We start from the raw sequence: 19,514 nt of genomic DNA on the forward strand, positions 1-19,514 counted from the left end.
GGGATGTATTTCCCGAACTCTTACGGAATCCTTTACGCAAAGCCCTGGCTGCCCTCTCCAGCCCCATCCTTGCCTTCCCATTCAGTCCTTTTTCTAGGTACTCCTCTTAGTTCAGGAGCTTGGCACCCTCCTGACCCTTCTTCCCTGGGTGGACTCTGTAAGACCTTGAGTGTTGTTCCGCTATCTTTTCCTCCTAAAGCCTTTCCTTCCTGGACTGGCCCAAGCCCAGCGGTTCCCTCCCCCATGTCCCTACTACTCCCTGATGCAGCTCCCACTATCTGAGCTGTCATGGCAAACGAGATCACTGTCATAGGCCTGGATGGCAAGCAGTTAGAATCCCAACCTCTACCCAAACCTGGGGGGCTTTACGTTCCTGACAGACACTCAGTAGATATGTCTACCTGTATGAGCAGCTCCTCGTGGGTGAGGGTGGGAGCTCAGGTCCTTCCCACTGGTCCCCAAAAAGCAACTGGGGAGCCCATGGAGGGGATGGGCCCCTTGACAGGCAGTCATCCCTAGCTTGGCCATGACCTGCCTAGTACTTTGGGGTCTGGCCTCCCACTCCATTTCATACGGCTTCTATGAGGACACTCAGACACTAGATTCCCACTCCTTGGGCCACTGGAATGGAGTCATCCTTCTCCAAGTGCCTGGATGGCCCCTTTTTGTGGGACTCTTGAGCAGGCTCCAGGAGAATGGGCAGGCAGCCCTTAAGAATGGCAAGGCTGGAGCCAGGGCGGTGGTGCCGCACACCCTTAACCCAGCACTCGGGAGGCAGAGGCAGGTGGCTCTCTTGTGAGTTCGAGGCCAGCCTGGTCTACAGAGTGACTTCCAGGACAGCCAAGGCTACACAGAAAAATTCTGTCTTAAAAAACAAAACAAAAAAGAAAGAAAAAAGAAAAGAAAAGAAAAAAAGAACGGCAAGCGGGTTGTGGTGAGCAGTATTTATCCCGGGCCTTTCCTGACGGAGTGCAAAGTCGCCTGTCTCCATGTCTCCAAATGTCACCTAAGGCTTGCCTACTTGATCTCAATTCTTAATGTCAAGCAGACTTCTTGTCTGCCTATCTCCTGCTTCCACAGGCTGGCGCCGCAGGGGCAGTTGAGGGGTAGCTTGGTGTCTGATAAGGACTCAGGGTAGTTTGGCCTTCTGGCTGATGATCAGTGGCCAGCGTCAGGGGACTCTGGGCATAGTCAGGACGACAAGTGTCACAGAACCAATGGAGGCACCAGTAAGGGCCATCATCTTCCCCTCAAGGCGAACGTCCTTTCTACACAGCCACACTTCTAGTTGGAAGGGGCTCTTGGGACAAAACTGTGCCCATCATTTACGAGCCTGGTAATCGATGTGGGCACGAGATTCCCACGTTCCTCCTGTGACGTGCTGGGATGTGGGGAAAGGACACACCCTGCCTGTTCTGAATGCTCAGCATGTGATCAGTGCCCGTCACTGTGACTTCCTCTACTCCAGCGGGCCACTACCTTGGGAGCGACATACAGATATCCTACATACCAGATATTTGCATTACTATTCGGAACAGTAGCAACGTTATAGTTATGAAGTAGCAACAGTTTTATGGTTGGTGTGTGTGTGGGGGGGTCACTGCTCTGTGAGGAAATGGACTAAAGGGTCACAACCTTAGGAAGGTTGGGAACCACCCCACTCCTCACTGTCTTGCGCTCCCTGCTCCCTCTGCTTCCTCATCATATGGCAGGTTCCTCACGCTCCTCATCAGGGAAAGGGAGGCCCTGGCCAAACCCCTTCTCCCCTGTGTGCCTGTTTCTTCTTCAGACGGGCTGTACTAGACTATGCTGGATTCCTGCCCCCTCCCTGACACTGGTGAGTGGGCACCTTGGGTCCCCACTCCTCCTCCTTCCCATGGTTGTGATAGTTTGCTGAATCCATCACCCACGTGCCAGGAAGTATGTCAGAGGGAAGTCAGGTGCTAGTTAACTCCCAGAACCTGGTACTAACACTGAGGAGGAGGCTTAGAGTGTGTGGAAGGTGGGTTGGGGCTTCATTAGACCCAGGAGTGGGAGCCTGGGATCAGTGAACTCGGACTACATCATCTTCTCTTGATTTCGGGAAGGGGAGATTAGTTCCAAAGAAAGCCCGGGCACCCACCCAGGGCAGGCAGCGCCTTTCCCTCCTGTAAACAACAGCAACCGCCTCTCCTGCCTCCCAGCTGCTTGAGTCTTGCGGTGAGAGGTTAGGCCCTGGAACCCTTCCAGGAGGCAGCAGTTTAGGTATAATTAGTCAGCCCACTTTCTTTAACATCAACAGCAACCCTGAAGGCCAACAGCACTGACCACACCGAGTGGGATGGCCACACCCGGAGGCCCGTGTCAAAGCTCACCCTCATCCCCCCAAAAGCTCTTTTCATTAACTCTCCCAACCTCCATATCCCCCAAAAGAACAGCAACAACTTACAGGGGGGCCTCGAGGCCCGATGATGGACATCCCCGCATCTCCAGGGGCACCCTGTAGGGAGACAGAGGGTGTATGGAAGGGTGGACAGAGTGGAGAGTAGTGGAAAAATGATGCAAAAGGGGACAGGGGAACTGGCATTCGGGAGAGGGGATGCCAACCCCATAGACCAAAGGGAACCCAGAGACGATGATTAGAGCCGAGAAGGGCAGGTATGAAGCAGCAAATATGAACAGATATGGGCGGGGGAGGACAATGGGCTCAGGAAGTGCAGAGAAGAGAGCAGGGTCTGTGACACTGAGGGGCAGGCAGGAGACACAGGGAAAGGCCATTCAGCAGTGACAGTCCACCCATTTCACCTAGCAGCACACCCTACAAATGTTAGACAGGAATTACAAGAATAGAGGGTCAGAACCAACAACACCCCGGCTGTATGGGCCCAGTAGCCTTGAGTCCAAAGGCTGGATGTCCCAGAGAATGTCCCAGAAGGACGAAGGCTGAGCCCAGTGCTCAGCCCCTATAGCATGTTCCTGAGTTACTTGGCTGGTAGCCCTCAGTGCTATCACAGGTGGTTGAACCAGCTGGGTAAACACGGGGTGTATATGTGTAGGGGGTCCCCACATGTAGGGGTCCCTACCAGGAGCCCATAGCAAAGGCAGGAGGGGAAAGAAAAAGCCCAGGGCCCTGAGATAAAGTCATGGCAGCTTTCTGAGTTCACACAATGCTCCCGAGAGCTGGAGCTTGGAATGTTCTATAGCCCTTGTGTGGTTAAATGTCTTGAATGTCCTACCTCACATACAGGTAGTGGTGGTTTAAAGCCAGTAAGTGTAGCATTGTCAAGTGGTGGACGTAGCTGAGGGCAAAATGCACAGTTTGAAGGGAAACACTGCTCCTTAGCAACTGTGTGATTTGGGACAAACTAATTCATGTCTCTGTTCATTTCCTAAACTATGGCAGAGAAAAGAACACCTATCATATAGATGGAATATGGAAACTGCATGGGATAGTACTGGGAAGTGTTGAGAAGCACCATGTGGTCTGAGGAAGGCGCTATGTCTCTCCTTGCCAGCTTCACGCCCATAGGATGGAACCAATAGTTTCATTCCATTTGGAAGACCGGCCAGTCCTATGGTCAGTAGCCTCAGCCTTGGAGTCATAGCACACGGGGCTGCTCTCCAGCTCTGTCACCTTCTAGCTGTGTGACCATGGCATGCAACTTTCCTTCTCTGTGCCTGGTATACAGAGAACTAGTAAAGCTTCCAGGAAGGGCTGTCAGTGTCAGCTGGGTCATTAGAAACAACAACACTCACAGCGTGCCTGAGGCTGGAGTGTGCCTGAGGCTTGGAGCAACTATCACTGTTAGCGTTTGTTGTTACTTTGGGGATAGAATACTCTGTTGCAGAAACTGTGTGTGTGTGTTGGGGGAGTCTCATGCCTCCAGGCAGAGGCAGGAGGTTGGAAGAACGTTATGAGTTTCAGGTCAGCTTAGTCTATGCATGGAGTTTTAGGCTAGTCTGAACTACAAATCAAACTCTGTCTTAAAAAAAAAAAGGGGGGAGGTGAGAGGCAGACAAAAGAGGCCCATAACACTGATATGTCCAGTGTCTATGAGGAGGGAGGAAAAGCTAAGGACCAGGGATCCCAGGTTCTGGTCCCTACTACGTTACAGCTGGGGACATCCGACAAACCCTAGTCCTTCCCTGGATCTTACTTTCAGGCCTGATTGGATAGGTTACACTCTGAAATCTCCAGAACCCACCAGGCTGCTCTTTCAGGATGGCTCCTGCTCCTCATGCTTCCCTCCATCCCAGGAACTCTGGCTTCCCAGGCGGGTGGAGGGTCCCTCTCTGTGACTCTGGGGTCCCCCTGGGCAGTCCCAGTTACACAGCAGTGACAAGCCAGTCTCCTCTTGTCAGGGGTGGGTGACAGTTCACAGCTGGGAATCAGAGCAGTGGCATCCATCATGTGGTGAAGGCAAGTCAGGACAGACACACTGAAGCCGGACAGCTGGGACCCTGCCCAGGAATCCCAGGGCTCCACATCAGGGTGTGGAGGATGTTAATCTGAAAGCCTCCCAGTAAGAGATGAGATTGGGATGAAGGTGGAGGGGCAGCAAGGACTCACCTTCTCGCCTGGTTGACCTTTGACACCCTGGGCAGGCAGCCCCACGAAACATAGGATGTGGGGTAGAGAGGGTCGTGGGGGCGGGGGGGAGAGAAAAAATAGGATGAGAGACAGACACTGACATAAGAATCCGTGTTAATGGCACAGCAACTGAGCAAAAACAATCACCGTGAAATAAGAAACACAGCACAACAGAACACAGATGCAGGCACGCGACGGCCATCTCAGCCAGCAGGCACGGCCAGCTGCTCTCCATCACGAGGAGAGGAAACGGGGACCCTGTCCAAGTGCTGCGTGCACGTGTGAGCTAGCAAGTGAGTGAGTGAGTGAGACACACACACAGGGAGAGAGAGAGAGAGACAGAGTGACAGAGAGAGAGAGAGACCCAACCTAGTCAGGAAACCTCCCTGAGCAGCCAAGGTCCAATGGCTTGTGATCATGAACCCCAGGAGCTGTAGGCATGCGGGGAGGGGGGGATGGGAGTGGGGGTGGGGAGGAGGAGACACAACAACGACAGAAGGTGGCTACTGGACCTAAGTGGCTCAGGTTTGAAATCCCAACTACTTGGAAACTGAAGCAGGAAGAACACAAGTCCAAGGCCTGTCTGAGCTAGAAAGTGAGTTCGAGGACAGCTCGGGCCAACTTGGTGGGATCCTGTATCAAAGATAAAGTCTAGAGAGAGCAGGGGATTGAGCCCAGTGGTAGGATGCTTGCCTCCTAAGTTCAATCACCAGCACTACAAAAAATGGCAGCAGTGGCAGGAAGCCGGAGATACAAATTCTGCCAGAATGGAGGGTGAGTCTAGTACACAAAGAAACCTGAATACCTACCTAGTCTTGGGTCCCTTGTCACCACAGTGGCCCATGGACAGGCAGCTTCAAACTACCCAGCTCCCAACAGGCCGGTGGTGCCACCTCTGGTGAATAGCTGGAATGACCCAGGAATTTCACACCTACTGGTCACTGGACACTCCAGTCCTTATCAAGTGGTTTATGCCAGGACCCCTAGCGAGCAGCCAAATGGGCCATCCCACATTTAAAATAGCACCAGCAGCGAGAAGTTCCAAAGTGGTTGGGATGGAGATTTGCCCAGGAGGTGGGAGGCTTCCGGTGGCTCCCCTACCTCACCCCATTGCCACCACACAGGAAGCTCTGGTGGGGGAGGGGCGAGAAAGAGTAGCCGGAAGTACAAGTTTCACTCAGCAGGACTTCCTGCAGGCCAGCTGCTGCACCCAGGGGAAAAAGCTCCCAACACCTACCTAACAGGAGCAAGGACCATATAAGTCAGTTGGCTTGGGTAGAGGATCAGCTCCGCCCGCTTCCTGGGTAGATTTTACCCATAAAATGGGATCTTTAAGGCTGGGGCAGAGGCAGTGCCTTGGTAGGTGCGTACAACACAAAGCCTTGCGGAAGGATGGAAGGGTCATGTCTCATCTCTGGATGGGATCCAGTGACAGCACACACGGAACCGGTGTCTAATGGGTAGAGACGGATGGAGCAGAACCATGGGGCAGGCAAAATGTCTGGTGTCCTGGTCTAGAAGTGGTGTAAGCACTCCATGGAGGGGGGCGGGACTCCCACACTCTGACAGGTCTTGGTAGTCTTATGATACTGAAGAATGAAAATGCTGTTTGTACCCACTCTCCCTGGGTACCAAGTTTTGTTGACTGCATGTGTGTGTGTGTGTGTGTGTGTGTGGTGGGGGTGAGGGAGCAGTGGGCAAGAGCTTCGAGGTTGCTGGGGTCCCCATGAGATACCATTTACCCAGAAACTGGTAAATGTTGGGCAAAATGGCACCGACTAAGGTGACTCCCCAGCGCCATGGAGGTGGCCCCTCACAGCTCAGGTTGCATGGAGGACCTGAACCGAACTCTGGAATGTTCCAGGCCTCTGAGGCACCCTCCTTTCAGCTGTGATATTAGGGGTGAACCACCAGGATCCAGGGCCCAGATGTGGAGCCTGGCTATCTGTGCATGAGTACCCACTTAATCACTTCTTAGTACATAACCTTGAGAAAGACATTTATCTTTTAAGCCTTGGCTTTCTCATCTGTAGTATTGGAGGACGGGGGTGTGGGGGTGGAGAGAAGGGCAGAAATGGTGCCTCTTAGCATGCAGTTTTCTCGAGGACTGAATGAGCTGATATGGGAAGGCTCTTTGGTTTGGTTTAATACTCAGCGTGATGTCAGTACTAGCAAGAGTTGCCTAAGCTTTGGGTACCCCAACTCCATGCTAGCTCCAGCCATGCAAATTCACACACAGATGTCACAGTCATGCTTAAGACCAATAACATCACAGAGTCACAGGCAAAGCCAGCAGTGATGGCGGCGGGAGCACGCTGGAGGAGAAAGCTGAGGCTGGTGTGTAGTTAGGAGTCAGATGAGATGCGCAGCCCTGACTATGGCCACGTCCTGGCTACATCCTGAAGCAGGAATGCCCTTCACCACCTCACACTTCTGTCTTTCTAGACCCTAGAGAGCTTCATCCTGAGGCTGACAGGACTCAGTGCCTGCATCCAGGCTTCTCATGACGCTGACCAACCATTCTCATCTTCCCTGAGCTCGTCCCTCACTTTCCACGAAGGAAATAATAACTATATATACCTTCATGGGGACCTAGATGACAGCCTAGAACCAAGCCCTGTCTTTGACACTTCTGAGTGTAGCATCCATCCACAGAGGACACCGTGGCAGAGAGTGGCTGTTCTGAGGATGGTTGCAGGGGCAGCTGGTGTCTTGGAATACCTAGGTCTCACTCTATCCCCGTGTGTCCAGTGACTTTCTTGCTTTTTTCCTCTGTTGCCCAGTATTCTGCAGAGTATTTAGTCCCTGTGTCTCCAAGAATGCATTCCAAGACCCCAGCAGGTGACAGAAACACTAGTTCGCACCAGACCTTATGTTTGCTGTGTCTTGGCACAGTAAGAGATTAAAAACGATAACTTGTATTTAATAGTACAAGCTTAATTATTTCCTAAGAGGCTGGTCAAATGCGGTCTCTCCTGAAATATCTGACTGTGGTAACTGAAATCATGTATGCAGGTGAACTACAAGGTGTTTCATACAGACTGGAGACTGGAATACTGTGTCTTCCCTTCCTTTTTCTTGGCCCTCCTGAAGTTGCCCTGGGTAGCACCTTACCTTGTACTGAGGATAAGCCAGCATGGAGAAGCAAGCCATGCTCCCCCCCCCCGCCCAAGCAGGGACATGTGGGCCAACTCACCACACGTCCAGGCATCCCGATGGCACCCTTGTCTCCCTGATGAAGGAGGTGGAAATAGTCACTGTGGCTGCCACTTGCCAGAGAGTCCCATGTGCTCGTGTACGCCTGACTTGGGGACACGGCTGGGCAGCTTTGTTGGGGCAGCTGGGACATCTGGAGTGGCACCGAGTGTCACGTGGACGTCACAGATGACATCCCAGGAGACCTCACTAACCAGTGTCAGGACCTCAAAGCCTGGATGGAACCAGACTTCTCATCTCTCACTTATGGTTATCTGCACTCAAGCATGGTGCTATAGAATGAAGGTTACAGCGGGAGATCATCAGCCTGGGCCTCAGTTTCCTTAGGTGTCTCCAAGGCCCTTTCTCCCTTAGGCTTGTGTCATGGCAACCCATCAGAGATAGCCAGAATGGGGCTAGGAGTCATCATCCTTGACTTGAAGACACAGAGCAAGAAGAAGGACGAACGGCTTCCCTAGGTCTGTCTGCCAGAGCCAGAGAAGCAATGCCCCTGCTCTGCTGCTTCCCCTTCTGCTCTGGGGCCGTGCCCCGCCCCCTCTCCTCACAGGCTGCTCCAGCGTGTGAATTCACATGCTTTGTTTTGTAGCCAGGGTTACATCCTCTAACTCTGGAAATCTGCTTATGAAGTTTTCATTCGTCCCCCTTTCGGCAGAAAGTATTTTTTTGTAATCACAGGCATGCAGACATCATAAAAATCTGGGGTGGGGCCTCAAAGGATGAGGAACAACAGGGTACAGAAGATAATACCAGCCTCCTGGACAGGAGACTGCCCTGAAATTCCCCTGGTGTGTGTGTGTGTTGTGGGGGTGTTCTGGGGTGACTCTGGATCTGCTGAGGCACAATGCCTCAAGGGACAAGCAGCATCCCAAGACATATGTGGGACACACAAGAAATGCTGTCAGCTCCTGTTAGGCTGACACTGTCAAGATCAAGAGTCTATGAGCAAAGCGTCCTGCTAAGAATGGCACAGCACCAGTTGTAAGCACCGACCGTTTCCCTAGCCTCCCTGAGCACCAGTCTTACTGAGTGGGAGATGGAGGGTGAGAGCTTTGAGGTGGCTGAGGTCCTCATGGGATGCTCCTGCCTTATGCCAAGAACCTGACATCTGGTGACTGTTGGGCGAAATGGCATAGACTAAATAAAGCAGAAGCCTGCAGCCGCACCATGGTTCTGTATGAATGTTTGCTCTTCCTGTCCCTTATATGCTAATGACAGACCAGCAAGGGTGTACCTGCTAGTGGGCCACCTCACAATCCTTCGAATGGAAGCCAGAACCCTCAACCAGTGGCACTGCCCCTCCCACTGAGGACACACCAGGCCCGTGCCTGTTGTCAGCTCTGACTCTGATGACCTCACAGTCCACTCACGCTTGGGCTCTTGAATGATATTCCAGGGTGCTGTGGGTCTTGGATTATTTTTCCTTTCTTTTGGAAAATAATGTTCTTTGCAGCCCTGACCATAAAAAGCTCGGGTTAGGGACAAGCATGGAAAGGCCAGTGGCTGGAAACTCGGCAGCATCCTCTGCTCTGTGAATCGCCCCCTAAATGCCTTTTAAAGGTGGACGTTGTAAGAAAAGCCCTCCCACATTCCTCTCAGTCACCTGACCATAGCCCTGCTTAAATTTCACAGGGACCAAGACACCCGCCCTGCTGAGCTGTAGCACTGGGAGAATCTCAGCTAAGCCCAAACCTTCTTCCACGTGTACTGGACTAATAAAGTTACTAGTGATTGATTCTAGAGGCTGTTGGATCAGTCGAAAGGCTATATTATAATTTATATCCAGAAGGTTCTAGAATCCAATGGAAGTAGGTTTTTTAGCAAAGGGATACAGGGAAGACAGATATCAAAGATACCTCCTGTAAGGCCTCCTCCCCTGCATCCATTCTATACCCTGCCTAAGTACTCCAAAACCCATCCATGCCTTTCCTTAACCCCCTAAACGGATGCAGCACCTTGTCTGAGCAACTCCCTGCTCCAAAGCCCACAGTATTTATATCCAGTCCTTATCTCATTTATCTAAACAGATAAATCTCTCAGAAGACTTTAAGATGGTACTCCAATAAAGGTCAAGCATGCCCCAAAAGAAAGTACAGTGCTCAGCGGTGTGTGATAACCCATTAACAATCCACTGTTGGGAAACTCGGACAGGCTGAACCATGCACGTGACCCTCCTGAGCCTGAGACTCTGTCTTCCCATCACTAAAATGGATTTGGGAATACCCATTTCTCCGAGTTGTTACTGTTTTTCTCTGACTCATGGAGGGATCGAGGCTGGGGATGCTCAGAATGCAGGGGACTTATTAAAGCTCCAGGAAGGGATGGCTATTCACATGGCTTCTATCCACTTTTGTCCAAACTCCCTTGGGTTACTCAGCCTCTGGCAACTAGGGAGAATCAAAGGTTATGCATTCACCTTTCACTAGAGGGCACAGGAAGACTAGAACAGCAGTTTGAATGTCATCTGCCATGAAAGATGATGGGAATGACCCAGGGGTTGACCAGTTGTCCCAGCTCCCCCATTATAAAACTATCTATTCAGTGTTGGGAGGGTCTGTTACTGGGCCTAACTGCATAACACCTTAGGAAGGTTGCCAAGAACTGTAGCCATAGATCCCAGGTATTCTCCAATGTTCCAAAATAGAGGACATGGGAATGGTTTTACCCTCCACTACAGATTAAACACTCCAGAGAGAGGTAACACTCAGAGAATTGTAAGGAGAACTGGCCACCCAACTCAGCCAGTCAACAGACTGAGAAAGACTAAGTGATGGGGGCTGGAGTGTGGCTCAGTGCAAGAGTATCTGAAGCATGCCACAGCCTCAGGCTCTGTCCCCAGTACCCACATGAAAAGGAGACAGAGAGATAGGAAATGAATTACTTACAGGGAGTCCAGGTCTTCCCGTGGGGCCCTGAAATAAAGAGGTAGAGCGTGAACTTGATACAGGTCAGAATTATGAAATGTCAATGGGGTAACACTACCCCAGTCAGTTGTGACCTCAGGGAAGTCCCCTGTACTCTGGGAGCTTGTTTGTTATCAAAAATATTATTGTTATCAAAACAATAATATTGTTTGTTATCCTTTCTGTCATCCATCCATCCACAAAGCCAAGCAACCAGGACCTCCTGTATGCCAAGCCCAGGAATAGGACAGGAAACAGAAAGATGATATGTCCCTTCCCATGACTCAGGGGTCACTGGGGCTTTGCCTCTCACTGGCATACTCGGTCTCTGAGCCCTTCTGTTTGGCTCCTTGTGGTTCTCTGGGCACCACTTATGCCCACTGGCCCTGACTAGGAAAGGGTTGAGAAGACATCCAAGGGTCAGAGATAGTCAGGATTCTGTGTTCCTTGTCCTACCACATAGATAGAGAAGCCAAGGGTAAGGCAGAGCCTGCTATCTGTTATGATGCCCCTGGTGCATGGGCCACATCTATACTGGTGACATGGAGCCAGAGAAGGGGAAACCCCACAGAGGACCATGAGGGACCCAGTAGGACTTGCTTTGATGTGTGAGACCACATAAGATCATCCATTCTGTGATTGGTCTGTAGTGGGGTGGGAGGTGGGAGCTGTTCTGCCTTCCTCATTTCTGGAACCCAATAGACAAAAGTCTCTATAACATGAGTAAGAGTAGAACACCAGCTAGGCTATGTCAGCCTAGAATCATCCTGGCACTTGGGAGACAGAGGCATGAAGAAGTCTAGGCCAGTATGGGCTACAGAGCAAGACTCTGTCTCCAAATAAGCAAACATAAATAAAAAGGAATTATCCAACAAATATCCTAACAATTATACTTTTCATCAAAATAATATATACTTGAAATCTCTCAGGAATCCACGAAATCCAGAGAGTGGCATTTTTCTAGAGTGGACCCTGACCTCAGATGGGTTTGACTCAAAAGTGCTGCTAAGGTACTATAATAACAGCCGCCCTCCTCTGCCAAGAAGGGGGAGATTTCTGAGATACTCTCAGGAGCTGTACCTGCATGGATCAGTAGGACTAATATTGTAAAAAAATCACCATCCCGGAAATACACACATACACAACCAAACAAACCACAAAACCCAGGATAGCTAAAACAATCCTGAATGACAGAACTGCTGGAGTATCACCATCCTAGATTCAAACTGTATTGCAGAGCTACAGAAATAAAAACAGCATGGTCCTGGCATAAAGACAGACATGCTGATCATGGAATTGAGCTGATCAGTGGATCTGAACTGAAGATCCAGTCTCACACACCTATGGATACCTAATTTTTGACAAAGAAGTAAAATATAAACATTGGAGAAAACAGTCCCTTCAACAAATGATGCTGGTCAAACTGGATGACTGTGTGAAGAAGAATGAAAATAGATCCATATCTATCACCCCGCACAAAACTCAACTCTAGATGCTTCAAGGCCTTCAACATAAGACCAGATGCCTTGAATCTGATAGTACACTAAGACCAAGAGTTAATGCATGGAACCTCAAAAAAGCTCTAAAGTTTCTATATGGCAAAGGACACACTGTCATCCAGGCAAAGCTGCAGCCTATAGAGTAGGAAAAGATCTTTACCAGCTGTACAGTTGATAGAGGGTTAGTATCTAAAATACATAAAGAATTTTTTAAAATCTGAGCATCAGGAAACAATAACCCAATTCAAAAAATGAGGTACAGATCTAAACAGAAGGTTCTCAAAAGATGAAATGGCTGAAAAGCACTTGGAGAAACATTCAGCGTCCTTAGCCATCAGGTAAATACAAATTAAAACTACTTTGAGATTTCATCTTAACCCAGTAAGAATGGCCAGGATCAATAAAGCAAATGGCAGTTCAGACTGGTTAGGAAGTGGGGTAAGGGGAACACTTATCCATTGTGGGGTGGGAGTGCAAACTGGTGTAGTCACTGTGGAAATCAGTGTGGCAGTTCCCCAGGAAGTAGGAATCAATCTCTCTGAAGATCCAGCTATACCACTCTTGGGCAAAGGACTCTATATCCTACTATAGAGACACTTGCTCATCCACGTTCACTGCTCTCTATTCATAATACTCAGAAATTGGAAACTGCCTATCTGTTCAGCAACCGGTGAATGGATAATGAAAATGTGGTACATCCACACGATGGACTGTTATTCAGATATTAAGAAAAATTAAATTATCAAAGTCACAGGCAAATGGATGAAACAAGGAACAATCATCCTGAGTGAGGTAACCCAGACCCCAAGAGACACATATTGTGTGTTGTATTATTTGTGGAGGTTAGCTTTTAAGTTTCCAGTATGTTTGTGTTAATCCAAATAACCATAGAGGTTAGGTACCTAGTAAGAAACCACAGGGAGGAGAAGAGCTCTCAAGGAAGGGGAAATAGAATAAGTATTAAGGGGGGGACAAAGGGGAAACTAGAGTAGGAGGATTAAATAAGGAAGGGAATGGGAATAGCAACTAACACTAAAGGCCACTTGAAAACGATACGGAAGCCTACTACTCTAATAGCTTCTTAAAATATAAGCGAACATGAAAGGAATATAAATATAAATATAAATGGAGTCCCCTAATAGGGGAGACAATACCTCAACTAGACATCTTATGCCACCGAGCAAAACCTCCAGTCTAGGAATGAGTTATATATTATTGAGATGTTGGCCAAAGGGACCCCATCAAGCTGTTGTCAAGGCTATCATTTGCTCTCCCCAACCTGATGGTAAGGGCCTACTGCTGAAGACAGCACTTATGCCGCTGATCACAGAGAAGTCGAGCTGATGCCTATCTAGAATCTTCACCCTATTGACTAGTGTTCATGGCACTAGAAGGTACCTTGCACACTACAGGAGGAGAAGGGTAAATGCCAACCCAGCTATAACCCCGTGACCTACAACAGCAACCTGCCTGCAAGATATACTTGTGCGATAGTGGCGCAAATGCTACGGGAGTAACCAACTACTTTTTGTTTTTTGACTGAATTTAAGACCCACTCCATGAGTTGGAACACTTGACCCTGCTTGGGTACCCAAAACCTGAGACTAGATAGGTCATGGGCCTAGGTGAAAACCTAGTACTCTTATTCTGAGAAAGGGATATAGCGACAAAATGGCATAGTTCTTGCTATAGCCATAGATCAGTGCCTTGCTTGACCCACGTCAGAGAAGCTTCTCAAAGTAGTCGGTAACTAACACAGAGACACACAACTGGACGATACGCATAGAGTGAGAGACTTTGGAGCACTCAGTCCTAAAAGGGGATGTCTTCACTGAACCTCTCCCCTCAAGGCCTGGGAATCTACAGAAGAGGAGGCAGGAAGAGTCTAAGGGCCAGAGGTGATGGATGTCTCCAGGGAACAATGTCTCCCAGACACAAGACTGAGGCATATGAACTCACAGAGACTGTGGCAGCATGCACAAGACCTACACAGGTTCAAGCCAGATGGGGGCCCAGAACTGAGGGGGAAGTAGACACGGGGTCCCACCCCTAACCAAGAAGCTATCTGCAGTTGACACCCAATGGCAAAGGAGAAATTTCTCCATTGGAGAAAAACTGAGTATGTATCAGCCACACTTCAGCACAGGCCCCATGCCTAGGAGTACTTGGTCCACATAAAACAAACTCAGTGGCAATTCTGTGGACCTTTTGCTTCTCTTTGCTTTGTTTAGGTATTTTTTTTTGTCTTGTGAGTCTTTTGCTTGTTTATTTTGATTTTCATTTTTGTGGGGTTTTTTCTTGTATGTGTTTCTTGATTATTTTTATTTTTGTTTTTTGTTTGTTTTTGAAAGTGAGTGAGAGAGAAAAGAACATAAAGCTGGGTGGGAAGGGAGGTGGGGAGGATCTGGGAGGAATTAGGAAAGAAAAACACGATCAAGTTATAGGGTAAGAAAAAAAGGTTTTTAATTAAAAAAAAAAAGAAGTTCTGAGCCTGAGCCCTGGCACACAGGGTGGAGGCCAGCACATGTGAAGGTGTTTCAGTAGCAGAGATAAAACCTTCTGGAACAGGAGCAAGTGCTGTGTGGTCAGCCCACCTGTGCTCAGTTTTGGCTCTGTACTTATGGTGTGAGTGATGTGGGTGACCTTAGGAAAGTGACTTGGTTTCCTTGTGCCTTCATTTCCTCAGCTAGAGAATGGGAGAACAGGAACTGAGTAATCACCCACCTTTTACAACAAGATAACTAGTGTAACACTGAACTCCGGGAGGGACTCACGTACAGCAAGTGCTAAGCGAAGGCTGGCATGAGCCATTCTTAGAAGGGGACAAGGGAGTGAGGCACAGGACCAGGACAAGCTTCACTGGATGTCCATGGCATTCCTATGCAACTGTAGACTGACTTTTGCAAAAAACCTAATTTACCTTTTTGCATGGAACAACAGGGAGCTTGAAGCCCAGTTTTTCTGCCTCTTCTGTTCAGTTCCCCACCTCTATTTCCTTACCTAGTCCGTCCCAGCTTGCTTTCTGTGGTTGTAATAAAGACCATGACCAAGGCGGGAGGGTTATGTGGCTTACACATTCAGGTATCAGTCCATCATGAAGTCAGGGTAGGAACTCAAGGCAAGAACTGAAGCAGAGGCTATAGAGGGGCATTGCTTACTGGCTTGCTTACCATAGCTCCCTCGTTGTTTTCTTATACAAGCCCAGGAACACCAGCAAGGGCAGCATCATCCACAGTGGGCTGGGTCCTCTCCCACTCCCATCACTAACCAAGAAGATAACTTGCCCACACATCAATCTGATGGAGGTTTTTTTTTCAGCTGAGAGTCTCTTCCCACATGACCCTAGCTTGTGTCAAATTGACAAAAACCTAACTAGTACATATTTTTAAATCCCTCTCTCCCAAGGAGAGGTGGGATAGAAATAAATAAATCAACCGGAATTAACAGATTTTTTTAAAAAAAAAATCAGAGGGTGCTGTGTGCTCCTATAACTCAAGTGATGAGAAAGGGAGCGGGGAAGACAGCTTCTGCCTTGGACACCAGGGTAGGGACAGTGGGAAAGGCTAATCTGCTACCCTTTGCTAACTCCTGCTGCCATATGGATGCATCCTCCATGGTGTGTGCCAACCTTGTGCCCATGGGAACCTCGGTATCCCCACTGGAGTACAGAGGCAGGCCCTATGGTCCATAGGGCAGTAGGAGGGCATCTGCCCAACGCTCACCTCTGGCCATCAACCTCCTTCCTTTGCAGGAAGCAGAGAACACAGGGCTTAGGAAGCTCCCCCATCCCTCTTCTTCCTGCTGCTTTTTAGTCTTTTTAGACAGAGCTGGGCAAAGACCAGGGGCCTCTCATCTGCCTCAAGCTTACTCATACAAAGAACTACCTGGACCTTGTCCCTTGCGCCACAGCTCAGGAAGGTAGAGATTGTTAAGTAGGAACTTGTACCCCACTTCCTTTGTCAGTCCCCAGAATCCAGGAGCGACAGTACCGACTCTGGCTGGGAACAGCAAGCCAGACAGTCTGACACAACTCTAAGGATGCTAAAGTTCTTGACCCCTCTGGAGTGTCCTAGGATGAGGCAGATGTGGACTCTCATCTTTAAAAAAAGGAAGGGATACATGGCCCCAAGTCAGCAGGTGGCCTGTCACAGTTCCTTTACAAAAAAGACAAAGTCTTAGGCAGCCTGGACTGGCCTTGAACTCTCTATATAGCTGAGAATGACCTTGAATCTTCCTGTCTCCATCTCCCAAGTGCTGGGATTTATGCTGGGAATTAAATCTGGAGTTCCACGCATGTTAGGCAAGTGGTCTACCAACTGAGCCACCACCCCAGCCCCTGCCATCTATTCTGGAAGATGGGTGACAGGAATGGCCCTTTGACACCCCTAAACTAACTATGATAATGCACTTCCTCCTTGACTGCTATCAGACAAGGTACTGGCAGGATTCTCCGGGTGGGGGTTGGGATTTCAGGGTAATCACAGAGTACCGAATAAAGGTCTCTTTAAGAATCAGGTGTGTCACTATGTTCATAGCAGCATTGTTTGTCATAGCCAGAACCTGGAAAAAACCTAAATGCCCCTCGACTGAAGAATGGATAAGGAAAATGTGGTACATTTACACAATGGAGTACTACACAGTAAAAAAAAAAATGACATCTTGAATTTTGCAGGAAAATGGATGGAGCTAGAAAACATTTTAAGTGGGGTAACCCAGACACAGAAAGACAATTATCACATGTACTCACTCGTAGGTGGTTTTTAAACACAAAGCAAAGAAAACCAGCCTACAAACCACGATCTCAGAGAATTTAGACAACAATGAGAATACTAAGAGAGACTTACATAGATCTAATCTACATGGGAAGTAGAAGGTAGAAAAAGACAAGATCTCCTGAGTAAATTGGGAGCATGGGGACCTTGGGGGAGGGTTGGAGGGGGGAGGGGAAAGGAGCAGAGAAAAATGTAGAGCTCAATAAAAATCAATTAAAATAAAAAAGATCAGGTGTGTCATGGGAGAGAGTAGAAGAGAAGAGGGGAGGAAGGGAGGGGAGCAGAGAAAAATGTATAGCTCAATAAAAAAATTATCAGGTGCACTGGCTTCTCAAGTAGGGTACTCTTTTCCTCTGGCTTCCATTGGTTCCTCACAGCCCCAAAGTTACCTCATAGCAACTCAGGAGGGAGGGCCAGGAGGGAGGGGTGGGACAGAATTCAGTAACCTTGAGAAAGATCTGATGTGAAGTGGCTGGGCCCTTTCTGAGCCAGTACCCTCAGGTCTTTTGTCGGGCTAACAAATGCTGTCCCTCAAAGAGCATGTGATTCTGGCTTTGGGTCCTTTACCTTAGGGAGGTGTTTTCCTTGGGTTCTTCTCTGGGCGACTGGAAAAGGTCCAGCTCCCTGCCCACGCTGGGACTAAGGCCCAGAAAGCAGGATATGTTGCCTCTACTGCCACTGCCACCACCAGCCTCAGCCGCCCTCGGGGCCTGGCCAGAATGGGGCTGCCCACGCAGGGGTGTGGGTGGCACTCCGGAGTCTCTCTATCTTGGAGCTGTGTCCTGACCTGCTTTCTGCATGGCACAAAGACACTGGAAGAACCTAGCTGGGTAATCTTTCTTCTTTCTGATAGCTACCATTTCTTCGAGTGTTGTTAGAGTGTGTGTGTGTGTGTTTGTGTGTATTTGAAAAAGGTAGGACAAAATAGCCAAGAAGGGTTATGCCGATCTTCTAGAATGAAATGGAGGCCAGAAGGACAGAGTGGCCATTGTCTTGCCCTGAGGGGATGCAGAGTACTCCATCTTTGTGGCACCCGGGGAAGGACCCTCCTGGAAGACAGCAGGGGGCTGGCTGTCAGCGCCCCACCCAGGGCCCTGTTACCATAGATGACACAGGCCTTTGAGACGCACACACGCACACGCGGGGACCAGCTGCAGCCTGTACTTACAGGAGGTCCTGAAAAAGAGAGAAAAGGGCTGGTCAGTGTCACTGCTGCCAGAGGGACACGGTGGGGAGGTCACCTCAGAAACAACATCCAAGAATTCTTTGGCAAACGGGTTTCCATCTGGTCTTCAAAGTTCCTCTTTTCCTGGCTCACTCTTGCCGGTGTAATCCATTTCCCCTTTATTTTGCCTCCCTATTTTTTATTATTGGATGAGAAACGCAGGGCTTGGGACCCTAGGCTTAGTACGGAGAGGGTTCTAGTGGTCCCCACCCCTCACCTTCCCGACTGTCAAACTGCATTCTTGGGGTCCTGCCAGTGTTTGCGTTCCAGGTTGTTCCTTGGTGGCCTCCAGTGCATGAGCAGAAAGGTCACAGAAGACGCTGGAGAGATTGATGCTCTTAGCATGCTCACCACTCCTGCAGGCTTTCCCAGGACATGCAATGGAAAACTGGCAAAAGGAGCGGGGGTGGGGAGGGAGGGAGGCAGCCTGATGTCTATTGGCCTGGCTTGGTTTCTGTTAGGCTCTGAGTCAGACATCTTGCCCTCGTGGGTCTGAAGCCCACTACTGCTTTCCTAACACCCACTTCTCAGTCTTGGGTCCAGCCCTCTCTCTCCACGGACTCCCCTTTTCCTCCTCCCCCCACATTCCTTCTTCCTGCACTGGACTTCGGCAGCAGCCCGGTCGGTCTCATTACCAAGAATTACAAGTTCAAGCACTGTGAGGGTGGGAGCCAAGAGGGTAGGAGAGGATGTAGTGACAAGAGACAGTCTGGATGGCATTCCTGTAGAAGGAGATATGGAGGCCCTACGGTCCAAGGGGAGGGGTCCCGGCTGTGCATCCCCTTAGCCCCTGCTGACCTGACTGTGTCAGCTTAGAGGCTAGCCACTTCTGTTCCCTTTCATGCTCTGCCAACATGGTCGCCTGATGCTTCCCCACTGGTTCCTTATGGCCCCAAAGCCACTTCCTTTCTCCCCTCCCTCATCTGCCAGTATCACTCTGTGTTCTGGTTCCCATCCAGAAAGAAACAGCCCATCTTGCGCTGGCCTCTGTCAAGCCATCATATCCGGGTGAACAAAATGTTTCAATTAAAAACAACAACCAAAAAAAAAAAAAAAAAAGGTGTAGTTGTAGTGGCTGGCTGGGAACCTCGGGGCTAGATGGCAGGGTTCCAGAACAGGCTGGGGGCAGCGTGGGTCAGGGAAGGAGAGCATCTGGGACCTATTAGGCCGAGGATGTCATCCAGAACCTGCAACTATCTCGAAAGCACAGGCTTCCTGGGCAGTCTGTGCCTCCTGGTTGGGGGACAAGGATTCAACAGTGACAAAATTGAGCCTCTAGACATTTTTGGATGGTTTGGCCACATGAACGGCAGGCACACTGAGCCTATCAGG

General features: G+C 49.5%; 1 protein-coding gene across 1 annotated transcript in view; it reads right to left on the reverse strand.

Moving 5' to 3' along the window:
* The window catches only part of Col13a1 (collagen type XIII alpha 1 chain), a 138,135-nt gene that overhangs the window by 63,095 nt on the left and 55,526 nt on the right, over positions 1-19,514 (reverse strand). Inside the window, exons 3-7 of the mRNA XM_026785388.1 lie at positions 18,126-18,133; positions 10,669-10,695; positions 7,767-7,802; positions 4,550-4,576; positions 2,429-2,479 (exon numbers count right to left, since the gene is read on the reverse strand). Coding sequence (XP_026641189.1) covers positions 2,429-2,479; positions 4,550-4,576; positions 7,767-7,802; positions 10,669-10,695; positions 18,126-18,133 — 149 coding nt within the window. The remainder of the gene's footprint in view (positions 1-2,428; positions 2,480-4,549; positions 4,577-7,766; positions 7,803-10,668; positions 10,696-18,125; positions 18,134-19,514) is intronic.

Source organism: Microtus ochrogaster, linkage group LG2, assembly GCF_000317375.1.
Source record: "Microtus ochrogaster isolate Prairie Vole_2 linkage group LG2, MicOch1.0, whole genome shotgun sequence".
In the NCBI taxonomy this organism is placed as follows: domain Eukaryota; kingdom Metazoa; phylum Chordata; class Mammalia; order Rodentia; family Cricetidae; genus Microtus; species Microtus ochrogaster.